We start from the raw sequence: 22397 nt of genomic DNA, 5'->3' as shown, positions 1-22397 counted from the left end.
ACCCACTTACTCCCTCTTGTGTTCTGTTGCTATTCCTGTAAAGCAGCTCTGAGTCAAAAAAAAGTCCTTCAGGATTCAAAAAACAGGAAAACACTGGTTTTACATGATGCGACCAACACAACGGCTGCGATGATACTACCGACAGCAGGCTGGAAACATGACAAACACCTGCGGTAATATACATTATAATAATGACATAATACTTGAATATTCCTGCAACACTCGACCAGCATCCGGCCCATTATCTTGTACAGAGGATGTTCATCCACTCAGCAGCACCCACATGCAGCTCTTTGGCCTCCTCTGACTTCATGAACCAGTTCAGAAAATAACTTTTCAAAACCCTCAAAGTATTCAATATTATTATTGTATTATTTTAAATTCATATTTTTGGGGAATCGTGCTTTCGAACTTCAGAATTTTTAGGATCAATTGATGGAGAAATTTATCATTAATTTCAGTCTCATACAAAATAGTTCAACCTCAACCAGCTACAGCAATCAAATCTAGTTTTACATGAGTTATAATAATCTAATGATGTCACAGGGGACATTTTTCTTTCTGCATTGAGCACTTTTACTTTTAATACTTGAGTTACATTTTTGTAATTTTAATGCAGTACTTTTGCAGTATTTTTACAGGTAGGTCTAAGTATTTTTACCTAAGTAAAGGATCTGTGTACTTCATTCACCACTGGATAAACTGAAGGGTGAAGTTTCTTCTTCAACTATTTAAATCCCCCTCGGTTAGGCTGGAAAATGCATCATCACAAAGCTGAAAACAGGGCTGTTTCTCTGAGATCATGAAAAGTTGACTTTTTAGAGATACGTGCACGGTTCTCACAGGACAATAACGCTGTATAACATGTATGTAAATGTAAATTATGTAAATTAAACTACCCAACTGGTTAAAATGAGCTCAACGGTAAACTTCTACAGTAGTAAAATGCTAGATTAATGCAGCAAGAATATTAATCCAGAAACAGCAGATATAATAAAACACTAAAAGGGAACATTTTACTGCACTTTGAATACTGTTACTTTGGCTACGTAGGCTACTTACACTCAAACAAATATAATACAAACAAAATGAAGAAGGGTCAGTAACATCTCCCCTGTTCTACTGTACCGGCCTGTGGAAGTAGTGGAACATTTTAACTATTGGGAACAATCTTTGATCACACTTTAATGAAAACTCAAAGAGTATTGTTAAGAGAGCCAAACAGTGAATGTTTTTAATTAGAAAGCTGAGGAGTTTTAGGGTCAGTCAACACATACTTAAGACGGCATATATGTGTACCTGTATATCACATCCACCTCCGAAATGTACATAATAATAATAATGATGATAATAATAATTTACTCATGCTGCATCCTTTGTGCTCTGCTCACTGCACTATTTGTCAATCTGTCTATATTATTTTGTTTATAGTGTGTATATTTGTGTTCTCTATACTGTAGCCTGTGTCGGATTTTATTATTGTATTATTTTAAAAGTAAGCACATGGTGAGCAATGTACAATCCTGATTCAAATTCCTTGTATGTGTGCACATACCTGGCAAATAAAGCTGATTCTGATTCTGTTTCTAATATGGGCCAGGTAAAAAGCATTTTACAGTTTAAAATTGTTAGTAGTAGTGCGGGGAATGTGATTGGCAAGCCACAAAAGCAGCTCGGTGATGTATTTGACAGTGCAGTACTCAGGAAGGCCAGAAAGATATGTGCAGACGCCTTACACCCACTAAACTCAGAGTTTGAGCTGACCCCATCTTGCCGTCAATTCAGAGTCCCGAGGCCGAGTCGGAACATCTATAAGAGATCTTTTAGTCTCCTTGTCACACAGGCACTGAATACTTCTTGTAGGCTGTAACCTGCTGCTGCGGCACAATTGTGATTGTATGTTTAATGGTGTTAGTAATAGTTTTGTACTCTCTAACTCGGTTGTATTTTTTAATGCATGATAATTGTGGCGCCATGGTTGTATTTTTTGTTTATAAATAAACAATAAAGTCTAATAATAATTTTAAAAATGTAGAAGTTGTAATACTATTGTAGTAGAGTATTTTCACTGTGTAGTATTGCCAAAAGATATGAATACCTAATAACATAAACTACAAGTCAACGTGAAACGTGCCTTTAACCCGCCCACATTCAAATCTACGTCACTAGAATCGCAATCTCTCGCGATATTTGGCGCCGCTATATATATATCCCTCCGCGGGCCGAGCTCGTTCTTTCTTTCTCCCCTCTTAGCGGTGAAGGTGCAACAGTAATCGGTCGTCCCGAGTCCGGGTTCATCCGACACCCTCACCAACCAAGCTGAACTGAGCTCAACCTCCACAGCGGCAACATGCCTCCCAAATTCGACCCCAACGAGGTTAAAGTTGGTATGTTTTCACTGTCCACCGGGTAATAAAAGCAGACGTTTGTTCACAGCCAAGATGGAGTCGTTCTCCGCCGGCTGCCTCCGGCCTGTGAACGGCGCAGAGAAAACGGTAAAGATGGGACACCACCGGCGGCGAAGAGAGCTAAAACTATCTGTAACTGCATGACTACGAGTTTTAATCTGGTGGATTTGATAAGTTTATTACGGGTTTGATAAGAAATTTGTTGTCTAGGGCGGACCACGTGGGATTAGTGTGCTAATGTAGCTGCTAATAGCTGTTCGGCTAGTTAGCTAAGTTAGCGTCGTTCGTGTCGAAGAAATCCGGTTTAGCGTTATTTAAAAGCTAATTGTGTCTTTATAAAAAATATTAATGAATATTCGAATTTTAATGAGACTTATGACTTTAAATGTTCAAAACATTTAATTTACCAATTGATTAACTTACAAATGAATGAACCAATTACTGAATTTAATCAATTAACGTAATTGAGTCCTGTTCTGATTTACCAATTTTTAGGGTGTTAATAATTCTGATTACTTTAACTACTAACCAGAAGCACCAAATATTTTCAGAGCCCATCCTCAATAGGAAAATTAGTTTCACATAATTTAAAGGACACAAAACATCGTAAGGTTTTGACTGTACAAATTTAAATGTGACTCTAAGTAATTACAAATTGTGAAATGACACAATAGATAGAAACAAGTAACTGATCATCCCCACAAATCCGTAATAAAGTGGTCATTTGTGCAGCTGTGTGAGTTACACACAACTTTTCTCCAAACAGTAAGTAAAGTTGTTGACTTAAGTTTCAGTTATTTAATTCTTTTTATTTAAATTGATGGCTTAAAATGAAAGTGTTAGCGGTTAAGTGACTGGGATGATAAATCATAGTCTGTTAAGATCAAATATCTCTTCTTTTCATATAACTGTTGGTCTTAAGTCCTGCTCCTGAGGACCCCAAATACTGCATTGTCCATCAGTACCTGATCATCTGCAGTATCTGTTCACAGCTGTCAGTGACTTAAAAAACTGCACTTTTAATTGGTTGTATTGTCATTTACTAAACATTGCAACGTTAAATTAATTTAATCCTGTCATGTAATTTTTCCAGCTGTGTCTTGCAATCATAAAAGGGGTGATTGCCAGTTATTGATTAGCAGAATATGTCTGACTTAATTAATCTGTGTAGAAAGGGGAAGAGCAGAAGTCAGTTTATAAAAACTGTCCTAATGTTCATAAAGTTATAAGCCGTCTCTAATTTACAATTTGAGTGTCAATTCTTGGATGAATTGTTGCTGCCTGAAACGGATCGGAGTATGATGCAGTCTGTACACATGAAGCGTGTCGGAGGAAAGCGTTGCGCGATGCGACTTTCTGTTGAGCTGATGGGGATTTTCTTGAATAATATATATTTGGTCTATAAAGTCAAATAGTGAATAATGTCCCTGAAACGTCAACAAGACGTCCAAATGTTCTTGTTCAAAACCCAAATATTTTACGTTGGAGGAGCAAAGAAACCTGAGAATTTTCACACTTAAGCAGGAAATTAATCAATTTAATCAAAATGGCTGGAGATTAATTGATTAGGTGAGGACTAATCATTGCCGCTCCATTGCATCCAACTTCAGTTCTGAAATAAGCCTGAGCATCAAACCAGCATGGCCGCCGCATTTAAAGGCTGATTTTAAACTGAAGGTACAAATTAAATATGTAGTTTAACATCTGGACATACTGAAGCTTCCTGAGCTCACAGGACTGCCATGATTTTTCATTTACCTTTTTGTAGCAGTGTTAACCGTAACGGAGGTCTAGGGAGTTACAATGATTTTGCAGAGTTGTGTCGGTTTTATTTACAGTATGTGATGGTGTACTCTTCTGGGGTCATTCATCAATCCAGGTGTTGCGTTGATTTGAAAGGGAGGAAAGGTTTGTTTCCCCTGTACTGGACAAAATGCACTCAGAGCGTAGGCACTGCAGTACTTACTGTGAATCTTACATCAAACCTGTTTATACTCAGCTGTCAGTGGGTGTAAGTGTGAAGAAACTGCATCAAATTAAGCCTTAAATCTGATCAGGTTGCGCTGTCTCTTTGTCTTGCAGTGTACATGAGGTGCACAGGAGGAGAAGTCGGAGCCACCTCAGCCCTGGCCCCTAAAATCGGACCTCTGGGTCTGGTGAGTGTGGAAATTGTTACAAACCAAACCAGCCTCCCGCCACTATGCCGGTCTGTCAGAGTGACTGAGTATAATCCAGTGGAGGCTCAGATTAAATCAGCTTTAGGAAACAGGGCTGCCCGAACTCATGGACAACTCTGTGCCGAAAAGTCTGGGACACAATCTGAGGCTCCAACGTCCTGCTATTCTGGACGTCACCCTAAAACATTTAATAATTGGTGATTTATGGTATACACAAATGAAACGTGTACATTTTAACACCTAGGTTTTGTATCTCTCAGCTGATCACTTTGTTTTCTCAACAGTCTCCCAAGAAAGTTGGTGACGACATTGCCAAAGCCACCGGTGACTGGAAGGGCCTGAGGATCACCGTGAAGCTCACCATCCAGAACAGGCAGGCAGTGGTACGTATAACAAATCCAGAAGGCCAAACATATTAAATATGAAACCCTCGGGGCTTCGTTACCGCCCAGCCGGCTGTGAAGATAAAGACGCAGCTTGGACGACTGCTTAATCAGTCCTTTCAGGGGTTCGCAGGCCGCCTTGGGGTTGTTGCGGCCTAAAATGCTTGAGTTTAGGCAGAATTTCAAAACTGCAAAATATTGTAAAACTTTGATTAATAGCCTGGGCTTTTATTTGTTAAAATCACTGAATTGACCCTGCCTATATTTGGGACAGGCCTTTAATTCCCCTTACGCAAAACTGAAATAGGCTACTATAAAACAGTATTTATTTAAACAGAATATTGTTAAAAAATCGAATAATATCAAACGCATGTCGTTCATTTGATCTAGCTCCGACAGACGGCTTATGCGCTTTTATTTTGAAGGCAGCAACGTAATGAAAACAGGGTGCAGGATGAGAAGTGTGGCAGAAGTTACCAGACAGAGCGATGGACTTAAAACAGGATTCACAACTTTAACTTATGAAAAGCTGTTTCTGTCAATGTATTTGTGAGGGAGGTGCTGATTTTACCCATTTTAAATGGCAAAAGAAAATGGAAATGCATGTGGCAGTCAGCGTTGGGGGGGGGGGGGTACTCTGGATCCTGTTTCACAGTACTTCGCTGTGATATGTAGATGTGAGACGTTTGTATCGCGCGTCTGCTCCATCTTGTAAACAAGGAAGTGAGTCTGACGTTTTGCAGGAAACTGCGATCGTTGAAATTAATGGAATTTGTGTCAACAGTTGCGATTGTGACATCCCGGAGGGTTAATAACTGTCCTGCTTTCAGGTCGAGGTCGTTCCCTCTGCATCTGCTCTGATCATCAAGGCTCTGAAGGAGCCTCCTCGTGACAGGAAGAAGGTCAAGAACAGTAAGTAACAGTGACATCTTGTAGACTTTTCTTTTTAAACCAAAGTGATAAAGTTGAAGTAGATTAACTGAATATTGACCCCTTTTTTTTCTTTTCCCAGTCAAGCACAGTGGGAGTGTGACCTTTGATGAGATTGTGAACGTTGCTCGCGTCATGAGGCCTCGTTCCATCGCCAGAGAGCTCTCTGGTAAGACGTGCAACATTCAGATTCAAGTTTGTTGTTTTGGTCCCGCCAGGCAGATTCCTCCTCTTCATCTTTTGTCCGCCGGTTAATGGTTTCCGTGTACTGCTCAGCCTCCCGCCACTATGCCGGTCTGTCAGTGACTGAGTATAATCCAGTGGAGGCTCAGATTAAATCAGCTTTAGGAAACAGGGCTGCCCGAACTCATGGACAACTCTGTGCCGAAAAGTCTGGGACACCATAACCAAAATTATTTCATGTAGTTGTCCCCACAGTAAATGTGTGATTAAAAAAAAGATTTGTACAAACACTTAAACGGAGTGAACAAGTCTCCTGTATTAAAAATTTTATTTGTTTTTAAACATCGTGTCGGACCAACAGCCTTGTCTTATTTTCCCACTAGGAACAATCAAAGAGATCCTGGGAACTGCTCAGTCCGTTGGGTGCACCATCGATGGCCGTCCTCCCCATGATGTCATTGACGACATCAACAGCGGCAAAGTCGAGTGCCCAACCGAGTAAATGGACAAAACAAATAAAATGTTCACAACCGAACCTGCAGTTTTTTTTTCCCTTGTTTTACACTAAATGCATGAGATGAAATGTTTGAAGCATCTGTAATTTAACGCAAGTTAATTTACTTGTTATTGAACCAGAGTACTAATTTGAGGTGTATGAATGAATTTTGTGGTATTTTTCTGCTTCATTTCAGAGCCACTATTTTTGCTCCCCCCCCATATTTTAGCTGGCATTTACTGAGTAGAGAATGTACTACAGATGGTGTACAAAGTAGTGAACACTAATCTACAGAAATGTAAATCTAAAAGGGTCGTTTTGAAGATTCAGTGAGCTGATAAGTTTAAAATATATGTAGCATCTTTATCAGCTACTTTAGTTTATTATCCAGCACCTGCATGGGGCTGCTAGAACAAAGGGGTTTAACTTTTAATTTGAAGATTAACTTAAAACCCCTAAAATGCCTCTAATCCACCCACGCAGATGTTTGATTTGGAACTCCGAAACACTCGCACTCAGACAGTGAGAAGTTAAATTTGAGTCTCCTTCATACCTTAAAGCTCACTTGGGTGTAATCTTTTTCCCCCATGCCTGACAAATGGAGACAACTGGTTCTGTATTGAGCGCAAGTTAAATTACTATGTCTGGTGGCTTTGACGAGGATTATGTTGCAGCCCTATTTTGCTGCTTGATCAATACTGGATCAATTTCAAAAAGTTGGACATGAAAATAAGTGGTCCAGGTTGTAAAATACCTGTTCTACTCTTTAAGTCTGGTTATTGGAAACTTGTCAACCAATTAATTCTGAACAGATTCATCTTAAACATTTGTCCACCGACGGTTCCTCGGCTTGGAGCTGGAAACATCTGGTGGGTGTGACGGGTTTTTGAGGTCAGTCACGACTCAAGTGTTTTGCTTTTTTTTTTAATACAAAATATTTATTCAAACTCTCAGCCAGTCGTATACAATACCTACAAAAGTATAAATGGATCAAAACTCAGCAGATTTAAGAACAGGAGCTACATTCACTAGTGCAGCTATTGTTACAAGGTATGAAGTAAAGTGGTCCAACACAACAGTTCATTACAGCAATCAGTGTCTTTTAGGCGTGAAACTGATCTCAAAGGATCACGCTTCCAACTAGGCATTTCTCACATTTAGCGGTTACAAGTGTGGCATTTGTTTCTGGTATTTTGTGTAGTAGTTCGGGAGGAAAACGCACCATATTGTGGTACACACCAAAAAAACAACTAGTGAGTGATTTTTGTTCCAAAAGCTAGAATCAAATTTATGGTTTTCTTTATTTGTTGATCAAGAAGTTCCTGATTTAAATCTAAATTTGATAAATCACGCACTGTGTTTTTACTAGTTCTTGTTCTGCTTTCTTGTGTTTACAGTTAACATTCTTTGGTTAAATAAAAAAAAAAATGGGTTTATATGAATTAATTTGAAGGTACAAGAGGTGCAGTAACGTTTCAGACAAGCCTAACTGGACAACTGCCTGTACTCTCACTCCCTCCAGTGGTAAACCGGAAAGGTTACTCACCAGAGTGTTTTAGTTCAGTGAGCCAGAATCAGCTGATTCTGAACAATAACTACTGTATTTATGTAAAAAAAAAAAAAAATCATGTTACAGAAAATAACAAAACATCAAAAAATTATTAAAAATACAAAATGGACCAAGACAAAGTAATCATGAAGTGCGTGATGTAGAGATGTCTTTGTACTTTCTTTGTTGTCAAGTTGGAAGACAGCAGCTGCACCGCCACAAATAAATGTAACCTCACCTCTTATGAGCTCGTCACGATGCTGCTGCACTGTAAACCTGCATGTACTGATTCACTCTGTAAAGACCACGCGTCACTTGAACGCATCACGTCCAGCCAGTGATAAACTCAGGAGGTGATGGGAGTGCATTTCATCGTTCATCAGAATCTCATCAGTTCTCCACCTCCTCCTCCTCTGCTTCGTTCTCAGCTTCAGGCTCCTCCTCCATGCGCTCCTCTTCCTCCTCCTCTTCCTCCCGGCTCTTATCGTTCTCAGAGTCGGCCTTCTTCTCTTTATCTTTGCGCTTCTGCTCAGACACCTCCTTCTTTCCTTTCTGGCCCTTCTTATACACTGTTGAGGAACACAAGCACGTTAACTGGAAATAAATGACTCAAAGTTTAATATATTTTATATCTCCATCTGTAAATATCATCAAAACTGGCTTTTAGACACTGATGTTCAGAACTAAAGTTGTATTTTTACTGCTGTAAATCCAACGAGCCAGAATCAAACAGGTTTTGAACAGGAATTTGTCTTAGTGTTTTGGTGCATAAAGGCCGCAACTAAAGATTATTTTCATTATCAATTGATCTGTTGATCATTTTCTCGATTAATCAATTAGTCGTTACGCCCAGAAAAAGTGTTTCCCATAGCCCAAGGTGACGTCCTCAAATTTCTTCTTTTGTCCACAACAAAACATATATTCACTTTACCGTCACAGGGAAGCAAAGAAACAGAAAATATTCACATTTGAGGAGCTGGAATCAGAGAATTCGGATGTTTTTTCCTATAAAAAAAATCATCAAAATAGTTGACGATTAATTTTATAGTTGACAACTAAGGGGATTAAACGACTAATCGTTGCAGCTTTAAACAAAGTAAGAGAAAAGAACAAATACTACAAAAGTCAAGAATTATGAATATAAATGAGAAAATTACAATTAAATGATCTAGGGCCGGGGCGATTCATCGACGTAATCGATTACGAAAATAAGTCGACTCGTATTACGTGCACCGAACCGTCGCTGCTTCTGGTGTTAGTGGGATTCCCCCGGACAAGCTCCAGCTACAAGACCGCGCCTTCAACCGTCTAAAGTTTGGGAGTATTTTAGACAGACACTCAACAACGTGCTGCTCCGTGAGCTTCGCTGCAGCACGTCCCACGCCGCTGATTACCCTGCCAATCAGGTCTGCAGCCCACGAATACGTGAAGCGGCATGAACACGTGAAGCGAAAGTTTACTTTCTGTCTCCACACGAGCACGAGGACATGTAGTCCATTAAAATGTATTTCTTTCTTGCCTTTATCGCCTCCATGTTAAAAGTAATTTCGGCCGTCATGGTAACACAATGTTACACTGTGTGTCGTTTTATATTTTATGTTTATTTAACAGCCACGTATGAGCGAGAAAACAGCTATAAGTAAGATTACAATCTGTCCCGTCTGTAACCGTTTGTTTTCTTTGCCCCACGCTTTAAGAGATCCTGCTACTGTCATTATGCAAATCATCAGGATGATTGAATAAAATATTGATTTATTAATGATACATGTTTTTGATATTCATTTTGGATAAATTGTTATATTAATCGAGTAATAGGCTACATTTAATTTTCTTTAAAATACACAAAAATTTGTCGTCAACATTAATCGAAAAAATTAATTGAAATGGAAAAATAATCGTTATGTACAGCCCTAAAATTACACCCACACACGTATGTACGTACGTATGTATGTAGACAGACAGACAACTACTGACTAATGTTAAAATGTTCATTCAAAGTGTGTTCGAGGTGGGGTAAGCGATTCTAATCAAAACACATCTTTGTCACATTCAGCAAATATCTCCTCGCTAGCGTCCGTTCTGTGTGCAGTAGGGCTGACTCCGAATAATCAAAGATGCGATGTTTCGACAGATCGAGGCTGATTTGACTTCTTCGCAGAGGTTTTATGAAAAGGGATATTTTTTTATCTCATATGTATCCTATAATGTTGTAAATAAACATGTGAATAGAAGTGCGCGGTAGAAGAGGAAGAGAGCCTGAGCGACAGCAGCACCGGTGTTGTGCAGAGTTGCGCTTGAACATCCACATTGAACAATATGGCTGCTTGAGCTTCTGTCAGACATGAACTTTCATTTTTTTGTGACGTTTCTCTTCACTGATGTACTGACCGTCCAAAGCTTCTCTGAGAGGCTCGAGGAATCGCTCAAACTCCATTTCCTCCATCGCAGCCAAGACGTCTCCTGCATTCAGAGTTTTCCGCTTAGCTTTCATGGCGAAGTTGTTTGCACTGTAACGGGATAAACATTTCATAATTTAAATGATGGCCTAATGAAACATTTTACACATGACATTCAGGTGACGATTCGAGCAGTCTGGAAAGTTAAGAGTAACTTGACTCGGGACTTCTTTCTTCTGTGTTTGTGTTAAATCATTTGAATGGTACTGAATTTTGTGAATAAATGCTGTGTTAGATTTTGTAAGTGGGTTTTTTTTTTTTTTTTTTTTTTTTAATTCTTACCAGGACGTTGCGTACAACACAAACACACTGGCAGCTTGGGATATGGCTCTCCTCGCTTCTTTCGACACGTTCACCCCGTCTGGGAGCTGTTAAGAAAACAAACGGTGCGGAGGAGTTATCTCAACGCTGCAGTATATAAGCATTTTATCAGAAAAACACAGGCAGGCCGAGGAAGAATTTCTTCACTTGGGGACAAAACATCTTAATATAAAGGAGAATGTTCTTTTGTTTTTAAGAGTCTCAAGAAGCGGGGTTCTATAAACCAATTTATTTTACCTCATTTTAAGGATATGGTGATACTCAGAGGGGGAAATTGTTAAAATGAAGGAAACATTATTATATTATTGAAAAAGTGTGGAATATAACTTGAGAGATATGAAATCATGGATCAGAAAAAATATGAATAAGCTCTTCCTGTAATTGTAGTCTGCTGTGTTTACTCTGTTTTTTTTTTGGGCTTTGCATGCACTGGCACAAATACTTAATTTCAGTTCAACTTTACTGCCAGACTCGGGGTCCATTAGAAAAACATGCATCATCATTACAGACACACAACACCTCCCGAAATACCAAAGCACAAATCCAAAAACACAGGAAAAAAATGGGCGATTTCTATAAAAGACTGTCATATACCAATGCTTCCACAGAGGCGACTGGTATCAGGATTTGTCAGCAGCTTGATGATGCCGTTCTGAGAGCAACCCAGTCGACAGATACATTAGTACGTCAGATTTCTCAGTAGAGCCTGGAAAGCGTTGACTCTTGCCTTACAAATAGGGCTGGGCGATATGGCCAAAAATGTTATGTTATGTTACTATTGGATATCAATAATTATCACGATAAATGTCAAATCATTATTTCTTTCAAGTTCAAAGGCAGATTTTTGCTCCCGAGTGAAAATTGAAGAAACCAATCCAACCGATCATTAAAGTATGCGCTACAAATGTTTTCACTCGCACACTGTGTGAGCACAGCAGCACACTGGAGGAGCTGAGGTTAGTAAAGCTAATTAGTGATGCAAACTAGTCCTTTTAAAAGGTAATGAGGAGACGTTTCATTTTGGATTTTAATGTGCAAATAAAATGCACCTCAGAAGGGAGGAGGTTTCTCATGTTGCCTATTTTTATATTAATGTCAAAGGCTGTAAAATGACGACACAAAAGGCAAACACGAACAGTCGTATCTAAAATGATTCTGAGGTCATATTAACAGGGTTTTAGGGGGTGATGCCCAAAACATGCTGTGCCATAAATGTCAAATCACTGAGGAGCAACAGAAACAACCAAATTAGTTTCTCCAGATCTAAAGGCTGTCGTTACTCCCCTGCAGACTGATCTTTGGCTGTTGGTTATTTATTATCTGCTCTAGCTTTTCCAACTATTTGTTCAGAGATATGGTGAAAATAATGGCCCATTATGATGTGAAATTACATATTTGACATTGGAAAATAACACCAACACATTTAACTGGGAAAACACTGCAGTTTTAAGCTACTCTACGGTGCATCGCATGCTCATGGACACAAGAGCAATGTTTCTGAGACATGTTTGGGGTTTTATATTCATTTTGCTTCACCTCCGCTGCTACAACTCCATCCTAGGGGAAACACTGTGCAACAGGGCAGTATAGAGAGGAGTGAAGAGCCTTATCTTAACATGGTCTCAACGCATATTACATTTTCTTGCTAACATGTTAGCTTGAGCCTAAAGCATACGACACTGCCTATACATGTCATCATCATCAGACAATTGATCTGCGAGGAAGTGCCTCAGTTATAACACTTAGCACTTACCCTAACAGATAAAAAAAACTGGAGAGATGAGGTCTTAATCCCCTTTCCTTCTGCACAGTATTACACTGCCCATCATATTTCACCCCATAATCAGAACATATATTCAGCAACTGTTGAAATCCGGCACAGCTAGGAGAAACAATAGCCAGATCATCGGCATGCATATGATGATTTATTAGAGCGTTACCAATCATACAGCAGTTTTAATTACTTCATCATTAAATTATTGTCAGTATTCTCAAATTTTCATTCCATTCTCTTGTAATTAAATTTTCTCATGAATACTTTTCTAAACATCCTGCCAGATACATAATGTATGTACTATGTACTGTTAAGTACTTCTTCCACCAACTAGTGTTTAAGTACAAATAGCACAGAGGAATGAACAGTATTTGGGTTGGGCGATCTTCTCCATTTACATATTGTCCAATCATGGTTACAGGACAAATGTAATGAGAAACGCGACAACATGTATTTGGGCCTATTATCTTATCTTTAATATCACAATCCAAATCATGACCAATGCAGTGCCCTCGTAGCAGCTCTTCCAGCTTGTGCGGTGAAACCCTTACAAACGGTTCAGAACGCAGCAGCGCGTCTGTTTTTTGATCAGCCCAAAAAGACTCATGTCACTCCATTACTCAGTGACCTCCACTGGCTCCCCGGGGCCTCCAGAATCAAATTCAAGTCACTAATGCCTGCATACAGAGTGACTACTGGGTCTGCACCATCTACCTAAACTCCATAATACAAACTTACGTTCCTTCTCGGCCGCTACGCTCCTCCAACGAACGCCGCCTGGCTCTGCTGTCCCTTCACACAAAGCGATCTCAGTCCCTGTTCTCATCTGTGACACCACGATGGTGGAACGAGCTACCACACGCCATCAGAGCAGGGGCGTCCCTCTCTAACTTCAAGAAGCTCTTGAAAACTCATCTCTTCAGAGAACACTTCCTCTTATAACACCTCTAACTCCTAACCTCTAACATGCACTTCCTGTGCTCTAATTCTTCTATCCCCTACAATTATCCTGTATTGATTGCACTTTTTGTTAACTCTTACTTCCTTCCCTCGGTATTTACCCCATTGATGTGATTTGTATTATGAGCTCTTACTAGTATTTACTGCTGCTCTTACTAGTATGTATTGTCAGTTGTAGATCTGTAGTTGATGCTCTGTTGATGCTTGTATGTTGTTCCTCAAATGTAATAATGCCAAATGAGTACATGTAAATGTAACCATAACTCAACTACTGTGTGTCAGATCCATGGAAAAGAGAAGGCAGGAAAACTGGTTTGTAAATAAGGATTTCAAATTCACTCCTGTGGATTTATGGGGCTCAGCAGGCGAATGGGCGCTCCACCAGAAACATATCTAAATACACAGCAGGGTGCCGATTCTAGAGAATATTTGAAATCATCTTCGTTCTGATAGTTAGTTATATCGGTGCACGAAAAACTAATCGTAGATCATCCCTTCAATCATTGATATACGATCCAATCACCCATCAGCACAAGCCTAGTAAACATTAAATATTTATTCCTTTGCACCATTTGTTCATATATGTTAACTAACAGAAACACTTGACTTGTATTTAGACACTTTATGTTGTTGGTCATTGTTGCTTTTCCTACATTTGCATTTTTTCATCACCTACTTGTATCTATAGAAGTTCTGTTTATATTTACGTATCTGTGCTCAGCTTTGTTGTTCTTGTTTTTCGCTGTAACGTTGTGTCTATTTTCTATTGTTGAAGAGTTCTTGGTTTCCCCGAATTGACAAAAGAATCTTTGCAAGAGACAGATAAAGCTGTTACGGACAAATAAAAGGCCGAGTTAGTCTGCAGAGTAACTGAACTCATCACCTCTGTCTCCTGATCGTGAACTTCGTGTAGAGCACAGTGACACTCTGTAAAACCATTTGAGGCAACTTATTTTTGCACAACGTCACACTACTATAAACAGATCAATAGTTATGTTTCCTCACTCTCAAAAGAAGAGGTTAGGATGTTTTCCCATTTTTAAACAATCAATACGTAACTATTCTAACATAACACACTGATTCAGGTTTTAACATTTACTCTTTAAAACTTACTAGTTGCTTTTTAAAAACTAGCAGTACTTATTTATTAAAGCCCTACCTCCAGTGTATTTTGACATTTCTATGATATTTCATATTTTTCTGAGTCATTTCCTTACAAAGTTGATTACCCACATAGTTAAATAAATATTTTTTTGTCAAATGGATTAATTTTGTGCTCAAAGTTGCAAAACTATAGTAATTCCATAAGTCATACGTCATTCTCCAAGCTAGCGCAGGCGCACTGTCACGCCTCGTTAAGTCAGAGCATCAAACTGATAAACATCGTTGTGAATTAGCTAACCAATATATCATGTAATTTACTTATTCTCTCTATGTCTGATTGTCGGTTTGTTTTTCTAGTTTAGTGAGCTAAGTTAACTAAGTTGTAGTTAGCTAGCATAGTTATTGCAGAATGTTGGCTAACAGAGGGTCTTCATTTTATTTTTTAGTTTCCTCCTCTTGGTTTAGTGTGCTGTTCATTTTCATTAAGCATTTGTGCGAGCGATGTTGGGAGGACAGATGACAGAAAACGCGTCGCACTTTCACTTGCCACCGTCTTATATAACTGGCTGGCCGGAGGGGGCTTTACCTACTACTAACTAATCCATTAGTTACTACTAACTTTTCCCGTTTTACTTGTAACAATTGATTAGGTAGTAGTACTTAAATTTTGGTCACTAGCGACTATTGCATTAGTCACTAGTAACTATTTTTTTAGTTACTAGTGACTAATATCACATTTGCCATTGAAATCTATGTGGCTCTGCAGGTCAGATATCTCCTTTTCATTAGTTAACTAATGGAATAGTGACTAGTAACTATTTACATTTTACTACACTATTATTTATTTACTAACTTAGTGCTTATTGCTTGATTGTGTGTATGTGTACACATACATGGCAATAAAGCTGATTCTGATTATTTTTTAGTCACCAGTAACATTTTTATTCTCAGTAGGCAAGTTTATTTGTATAGCAATGTAAATGCTCCGTATTTGTATAGCGCCTTTCTAGTCTTTTCGACCACTCGAAGCGCTTTTACACTACGTCACATTCAGCATTCACACACATAGCACATTTCAACAACAAGGCAACTCAAAGTGCTTTACATAAAACTAATGAATAGGTACAAGTATCTAAACAATAAATACTAGTAAGATGTAAATACTTACTAGTTACTAATGAATAGGTACAAGTATCTAAACAATAAATACTAGTAAGATGTAAATACTTACTAGTTACTAATGAATAGGTACAAGTATCTAAACAATAAATACTAGTAAGATGTAAATACTTACTAGTTACTAATGAATAGGTACAAGTATCTAAACAATAAATACTAGTAAGATGTAAATACTTACTAGTTACTAATGAATAGGTACAAGTATCTAAACAATAAATACTAGTAAGATGTAAATAGTCACTAGTTACTAATGAATAGGTACAAGTATCTAAAGTAAGATGTAAATACTTACTAATGAATAGGTACAAGTATCTAAAGTAAGATGTAAATACTTACTAGTTACTAATGAATAGGTACAAGTATCTAAAGTAAGATGTAAATACTTACTAGTTACTAATGAATAGGTACAAGTATCTAAAGTAAGATGTAAATACTTACTAGTTACTAATGAATAGGTACAAGTATCTAAAGTAAGATGTAAATACTTACTAGTTACTAATGAATAGGTACAAGTATCTAAAGTAAGATGTAAATAGACACTAGTTACTAATGAATAGGTACAAGTATCTAAAGTAAGATGTAAATAGACACTAGTTACTAATGAATAGGTACAAGTATCTAAAGTAAGATGTAAATAGTCACTAGTTACTAATGAATAGGTACAAGTATCTAAAGTAAGATGTAAATAGACACTAGTTACTAATGAATAGGTACAAGTATCTAAAGTAAGATGTAAATACTTACTAGTTACTAATGAATAGGTACAAGTATCTAAAGTAAGATGTAAATAGACACTAGTTACTAATGAATAGGTACAAGTATCTAAAGTAAGATGTAAATACTTACTAGTTACTAATGAATAGGTGAAAGTATCTAAAGTAAGATGTAAATACTTACTAGTTACTAATGAATAGGTACAAGTATCTAAAGTAAGATGTAAATAGACACTAGTTACTAATGAATAGGTACAAGTATCTAAAGTAAGATGTAAATAGTCACTAGTTACTAATGAATAGGTACAAGTATCTAAAGTAAGATGTAAATAGACACTAGTTACTAATGAATAGGTACAAGTATCTAAAGTAAGATGTAAATACTTACTAGTTACTAATGAATAGGTACAAGTATCTAAAGTAAGATGTAAATAGTCACTAGTTACTAATGAATAGGTACAAGTATCTAAAGTAAGATGTAAATAGTCACTAGTTACTAATGAATAGGTACAAGTATCTAAAGTAAGATGTAAATAGTCACTAGTTACTAATGAATAGGTACAAGTATCTAAAGTAAGATGTAAATAGTCACTAGTTACTAATGAATAGGTACAAGTATCTAAAGTAAGATGTAAATAGTCACTAGTTACTAATGAATAGGTACAAGTATCTAAAGTAAGATGTAAATAGTCACTAGTTACTAATGAATAGGTACAAGTATCTAAAGTAAGATGTAAATAGTCACTAGTTACTAATGAATAGGTACAAGTATCTAAAGTAAGATGTAAATACTTACTAGTTACTAATGAATAGGTACAAGTATCTAAAGTAAGATGTAAATACTTACTAGTTACTAATGAATAGGTACAAGTATCTAAAGTAAGATGTAAATAGACACTAGTTACTAATGAATAGGTACAAGTATCTAAAGTAAGATGTAAATAGTCACTAGTTACTAATGAATAGGTACAAGTATCTAAAGTAAGATGTAAATAGTCACTAGTTACTAATGAATAGGTACAAGTATCTAAAGTAAGATGTAAATACTTACTAGTTACTAATGAATAGGTACAAGTATCTAAAGTAAGATGTAAATACTTACTAGTTACTAATGAATAGGTACAAGTATCTAAAGTAAGATGTAAATACTTACTAGTTACTAATGAATAGGTACAAGTATCTAAAGTAAGATGTAAATACTTACTAGTTACTAATGAATAGGTACAAGTATCTAAAGTAAGATGTAAATAGACACTAGTTACTAATGAATAGGTACAAGTATCTAAAGTAAGATGTAAATACTTACTAGTTACTAATGAATAGGTACAAGTATCTAAAGTAAGATGTAAATAGACACTAGTTACTAATGAATAGGTACAAGTATCTAAAGTAAGATGTAAATAGTCACTAGTTACTAATGAATAGGTACAAGTATCTAAAGTAAGATGTAAATAGACACTAGTTACTAATGAATAGGTACAAGTATCTAAAGTAAGATGTAAATACTTACTAGTTACTAATGAATAGGTACAAGTATCTAAAGTAAGATGTAAATAGTCACTAGTTACTAATGAATAGGTACAAGTATCTAAAGTAAGATGTAAATAGTCACTAGTTACTAATGAATAGGTACAAGTATCTAAAGTAAGATGTAAATAGTCACTAGTTACTAATGAATAGGTACAAGTATCTAAAGTAAGATGTAAATAGTCACTAGTTACTAATGAATAGGTACAAGTATCTAAAGTAAGATGTAAATACTTACTAGTTACTAATGAATAGGTACAAGTATCTAAAGTAAGATGTAAATACTTACTAGTTACTAATGAATAGGTACAAGTATCTAAAGTAAGATGTAAATAGACACTAGTTACTAATGAATAGGTACAAGTATCTAAAGTAAGATGTAAATACTTACTAGTTACTAATGAATAGGTACAAGTATCTAAAGTAAGATGTAAATAGTCACTAGTTACTAATGAATAGGTACAAGTATCTAAAGTAAGATGTAAATAGTCACTAGTTACTAATGAATAGGTACAAGTATCTAAAGTAAGATGTAAATAGTCACTAGTTACTAATGAATAGGTACAAGTATCTAAAGTAAGATGTAAATACTTACTAGTTACTAATGAATAGGTACAAGTATCTAAAGTAAGATGTAAATACTTACTAGTTACTAATGAATAGGTACAAGTATCTAAGTAAGATGTAAATAGACACTAGTTACTAATGAATAGGTACAAGTATCTAAAGTAAGATGTAAATAGTCACTAGTTACTAATGAATAGGTACAAGTATCTAAAGTAAGATGTAAATAGACACTAGTTACTAATGAATAGGTACAAGTATCTAAAGTAAGATGTAAATACTTACTAGTTACTAATGAATAGGTACAAGTATCTAAAGTAAGATGTAAATAGACACTAGTTACTAATGAATAGGTACAAGTATCTAAAGTAAGATGTAAATACTTACTAGTTACTAATGAATAGGTACAAGTATCTAAAGTAAGATGTAAATAGACACTAGTTACTAATGAATAGGTACAAGTATCTAAAGTAAGATGTAAATAGTCACTAGTTACTAATGAATAGGTACAAGTATCTAAAGTAAGATGTAAATACTTACTAGTTACTAATGAATAGGTACAAGTATCTAAAGTAAGATGTAAATAGTCACTAGTTACTAATGAATAGGTACAAGTATCTAAAGTAAGATGTAAATACTTACTAGTTACTAATGAATAGGTACAAGTATCTAAAGTAAGATGTAAATAGACACTAGTTACTAATGAATAGGTACAAGTATCTAAAGTAAGATGTAAATAGACACTAGTTACTAATGAATAGGTACAAGTATCTAAAGTAAGATGTAAATACTTACTAGTTACTAATGAATAGGTACAAGTATCTAAAGTAAGATGTAAATAGTCACTAGTTACTAATGAATAGGTACAAGTATCTAAAGTAAGATGTAAATAGTCACTAGTTACTAATGAATAGGTACAAGTATCTAAAGTAAGATGTAAATAGTCACTAGTTACTAATGAATAGGTACAAGTATCTAAAGTAAGATGTAAATAGTCACTAGTTACTAATGAATAGGTACAAGTATCTAAAGTAAGATGTAAATACTTACTAGTTACTAATGAATAGGTACAAGTATCTAAAGTAAGATGTAAATAGACACTAGTTACTAATGAATAGGTACAAGTATCTAAAGTAAGATGTAAATACTTACTAGTTACTAATGAATAGGTAAAGTATCTAAAGTAAGATGTAAATAGACACTAGTTACTAATGAATAGGTACAAGTATCTAAAGTAAGATGTAAATACTTACTAGTTACTAATGAATAGGTACAAGTATCTAAAGTAAGATGTAAATAGACACTAGTTACTAATGAATAGGTACAAGTATCTAAAGTAAGATGTAAATAGTCACTAGTTACTAATGAATAGGTACAAGTATCTAAAGTAAGATGTAAATAGACACTAGTTACTAATGAATAGGTACAAGTATCTAAAGTAAGATGTAAATACTTACTAGTTACTAATGAATAGGTACAAGTATCTAAAGTAAGATGTAAATAGTCACTAGTTACTAATGAATAGGTACAAGTATCTAAAGTAAGATGTAAATAGTCACTAGTTACTAATGAATAGGTACAAGTATCTAAAGTAAGATGTAAATACTTACTAGTTACTAATGAATAGGTACAAGTATCTAAAGTAAGATGTAAATAGTCACTAGTTACTAATGAATAGGTACAAGTATCTAAAGTAAGATGTAAATAGTCACTAGTTACTAATGAATAGGTACAAGTATCTAAAGTAAGATGTAAATAGTCACTAGTTACTAATGAATAGGTACAAGTATCTAAAGTAAGATGTAAATAGTCACTAGTTACTAATGAATAGGTACAAGTATCTAAAGTAAGATGTAAATACTTACTAGTTACTAATGAATAGGTACAAGTATCTAAAGTAAGATGTAAATAGTCACTAGTTACTAATGAATAGGTACAAGTATCTAAAGTAAGATGTAAATAGTCACTAGTTACTAATGAATAGGTACAAGTATCTAAAGTAAGATGTAAATAGACACTAGTTACTAATGAATAGGTACAAGTATCTAAAGTAAGATGTAAATAGTCACTAGTTACTAATGAATAGGTACAAGTATCTAAAGTAAGATGTAAATAGTCACTAGTTACTAATGAATAGGTACAAGTATCTAAAGTAAGATGTAAATAGTCACTAGTTACTAATGAATAGGTACAAGTATCTAAAGTAAGATGTAAATAGTCACTAGTTACTAATGAATAGGTACAAGTATCTAAAGTAAGATGTAAATAGTCACTAGTTACTAATGAATAGGTACAAGTATCTAAAGTAAGATGTAAATAGTCACTAGTTACTAATGAATAGGTACAAGTATCTAAAGTAAGATGTAAATAGTCACTAGTTACTAATGAATAGGTACAAGTATCTAAAGTAAGATGTAAATAGTCACTAGTTACTAATGAATAGGTACAAGTATCTAAAGTAAGATGTAAATAGTCACTAGTTACTAATGAATAGGTACAAGTATCTAAAGTAAGATGTAAATAGTCACTAGTAAGTTAACTAATGAATATGTGGCATTTGAACTGCAGAGCCACATAGATCTCAATGGCAAAAATGTGCAATTAGTTATTAGTAATTAAAAAATAGCTACTAGTAACTGAATAAATGGTAAGAAGGCTTTTCGTGTCCGTGTTTAAGGTGTCTGCACATCGGGAACAACTCTTGTGAACACACACTTGGCCGATGATAGTGATTACTGATTTAGTGTCTGAGCTCTTTACACTCACCGCCTCCTTGATGATGCGGGTGATCACCGCGTTGGGAAGGTTCAGATCTTCTGGCCTCTCTGCCATTTCACGCACCGTTCACCGCAAACCCTGCTCGCCGTGTGCCCGCCGCTGACTGTCCGGACAGCCGTTAGCTCCCGGGTAAAGCCGGAGACCGCCGACCGGTGCTAACACGCTTAGCGCCCGCCGACCGCGTTAGCCCGAGCTCCCTAAAGCAAGCAGCTAGCTAACGTCACTAGCTCGTTGCGTTCAGAGTTGATCCTTCGCCGCCGAAGAGTCGTTAACGTGCGTGTTACAGTCCCGCGTTTGAAGGACACGCTGCCGTTAATCAGCTGTGACCGAGCTGATTGATCGATGAGTTCAAAGTTCCGCCCGAAGCCGCTCGCGTGCTGAACGCAGAACCCGATTTGTTTTGGGACCGTTTCCCGCGAACCGTCCAAGCGCGAGACCTCCTACGTCACGTTTCAACTTCGACCGCTGACGTTAGGCGTGACGTGTGTGTATACTGTCACGTGATCAACGCGGAAAATAAAACAAGATGAATAAGTAGGAAAATAGTATATAGTAATATAGTATTACTATATACTATTATATATTAGTAGCCTACTATATATATATATATATATATATAGTTTGCTATAGTATTTGATGCCCTCCCTTCTGGGGTTATTATGCTTTTCTAAGATACTTTTATACCTAATTTGCTAATTGCTACCTCCTCTTGAGCCTGCAGAAACAGTGATAGGAAAAGTTTGTTTTAACTACACGATCTCCAAGAGCAATAAAAATATCCGCACTACAGGATCAACTGCTTGTGCAATCTGGAACTTTTATGATGGAGATATATGCTGGAAGGAAGTGTGGACTCTTTCTCATAAAATATATATTGGTGAATAAAGTCTGGGAA

The 22397-nt window shown here is 36.3% G+C and overlaps 2 protein-coding genes and 2 non-coding genes across 5 annotated transcripts; 3 read left to right on the top strand and 1 right to left on the bottom strand.

Moving 5' to 3' along the window:
* The first annotated feature begins 2224 nt into the window (after positions 1–2224).
* rpl12 (ribosomal protein L12) lies at positions 2225–6611 on the top strand. Of its 2 annotated transcripts, none has more exons than XM_038701344.1 (6): positions 2225–2387; positions 4491–4564; positions 4870–4968; positions 5799–5880; positions 5981–6067; positions 6465–6611. In XM_038701344.1, the coding sequence occupies exons 1-6, from the start codon at positions 2351–2353 to the stop codon at positions 6581–6583; spliced, it is 498 nt and encodes a 165-aa protein (XP_038557272.1). In that variant the 5' UTR covers positions 2225–2350; the 3' UTR covers positions 6584–6611. The 2 variants fall into 2 exon arrangements, with proteins under 2 accessions (XP_038557272.1, XP_038557273.1); XM_038701345.1 differs by having other exon boundaries at positions 2374–2495.
* On the top strand, positions 4600–4726 carry LOC119890866. The gene has a single exon (XR_005442326.1). It is a non-coding gene; the product is annotated as a small nucleolar RNA SNORA65 (small nucleolar RNA).
* Positions 6178–6302, top strand: LOC119890868. The gene has a single exon (XR_005442327.1). It is a non-coding gene; the product is annotated as a small nucleolar RNA SNORA65 (small nucleolar RNA).
* An 882-nt stretch (positions 6612–7493) lies between the features above and the next one.
* On the bottom strand, positions 7494–21952 carry pole3 (polymerase (DNA directed), epsilon 3 (p17 subunit)). The gene is made up of 4 exons (XM_038701347.1): positions 21491–21952; positions 10865–10950; positions 10515–10633; positions 7494–8695 (listed from the first exon to the last, which is right to left on the bottom strand). The coding sequence occupies exons 1-4, from the start codon at positions 21554–21556 to the stop codon at positions 8517–8519; spliced, it is 450 nt and encodes a 149-aa protein (XP_038557275.1). The 5' UTR covers positions 21557–21952; the 3' UTR covers positions 7494–8516.
* Between the last annotated feature and the right edge of the window lie 445 nt (positions 21953–22397).

This window comes from Micropterus salmoides, unplaced genomic scaffold (assembly GCF_014851395.1).
Source record: "Micropterus salmoides isolate LMB-PRFRI ecotype aquatic unplaced genomic scaffold, ASM1485139v1 Ms_hic_scaffold_6, whole genome shotgun sequence".
Lineage (NCBI taxonomy): Eukaryota > Metazoa > Chordata > Actinopteri > Centrarchiformes > Centrarchidae > Micropterus > Micropterus salmoides.
This window is presented reverse-complemented; position numbering and strand designations above follow the sequence as displayed.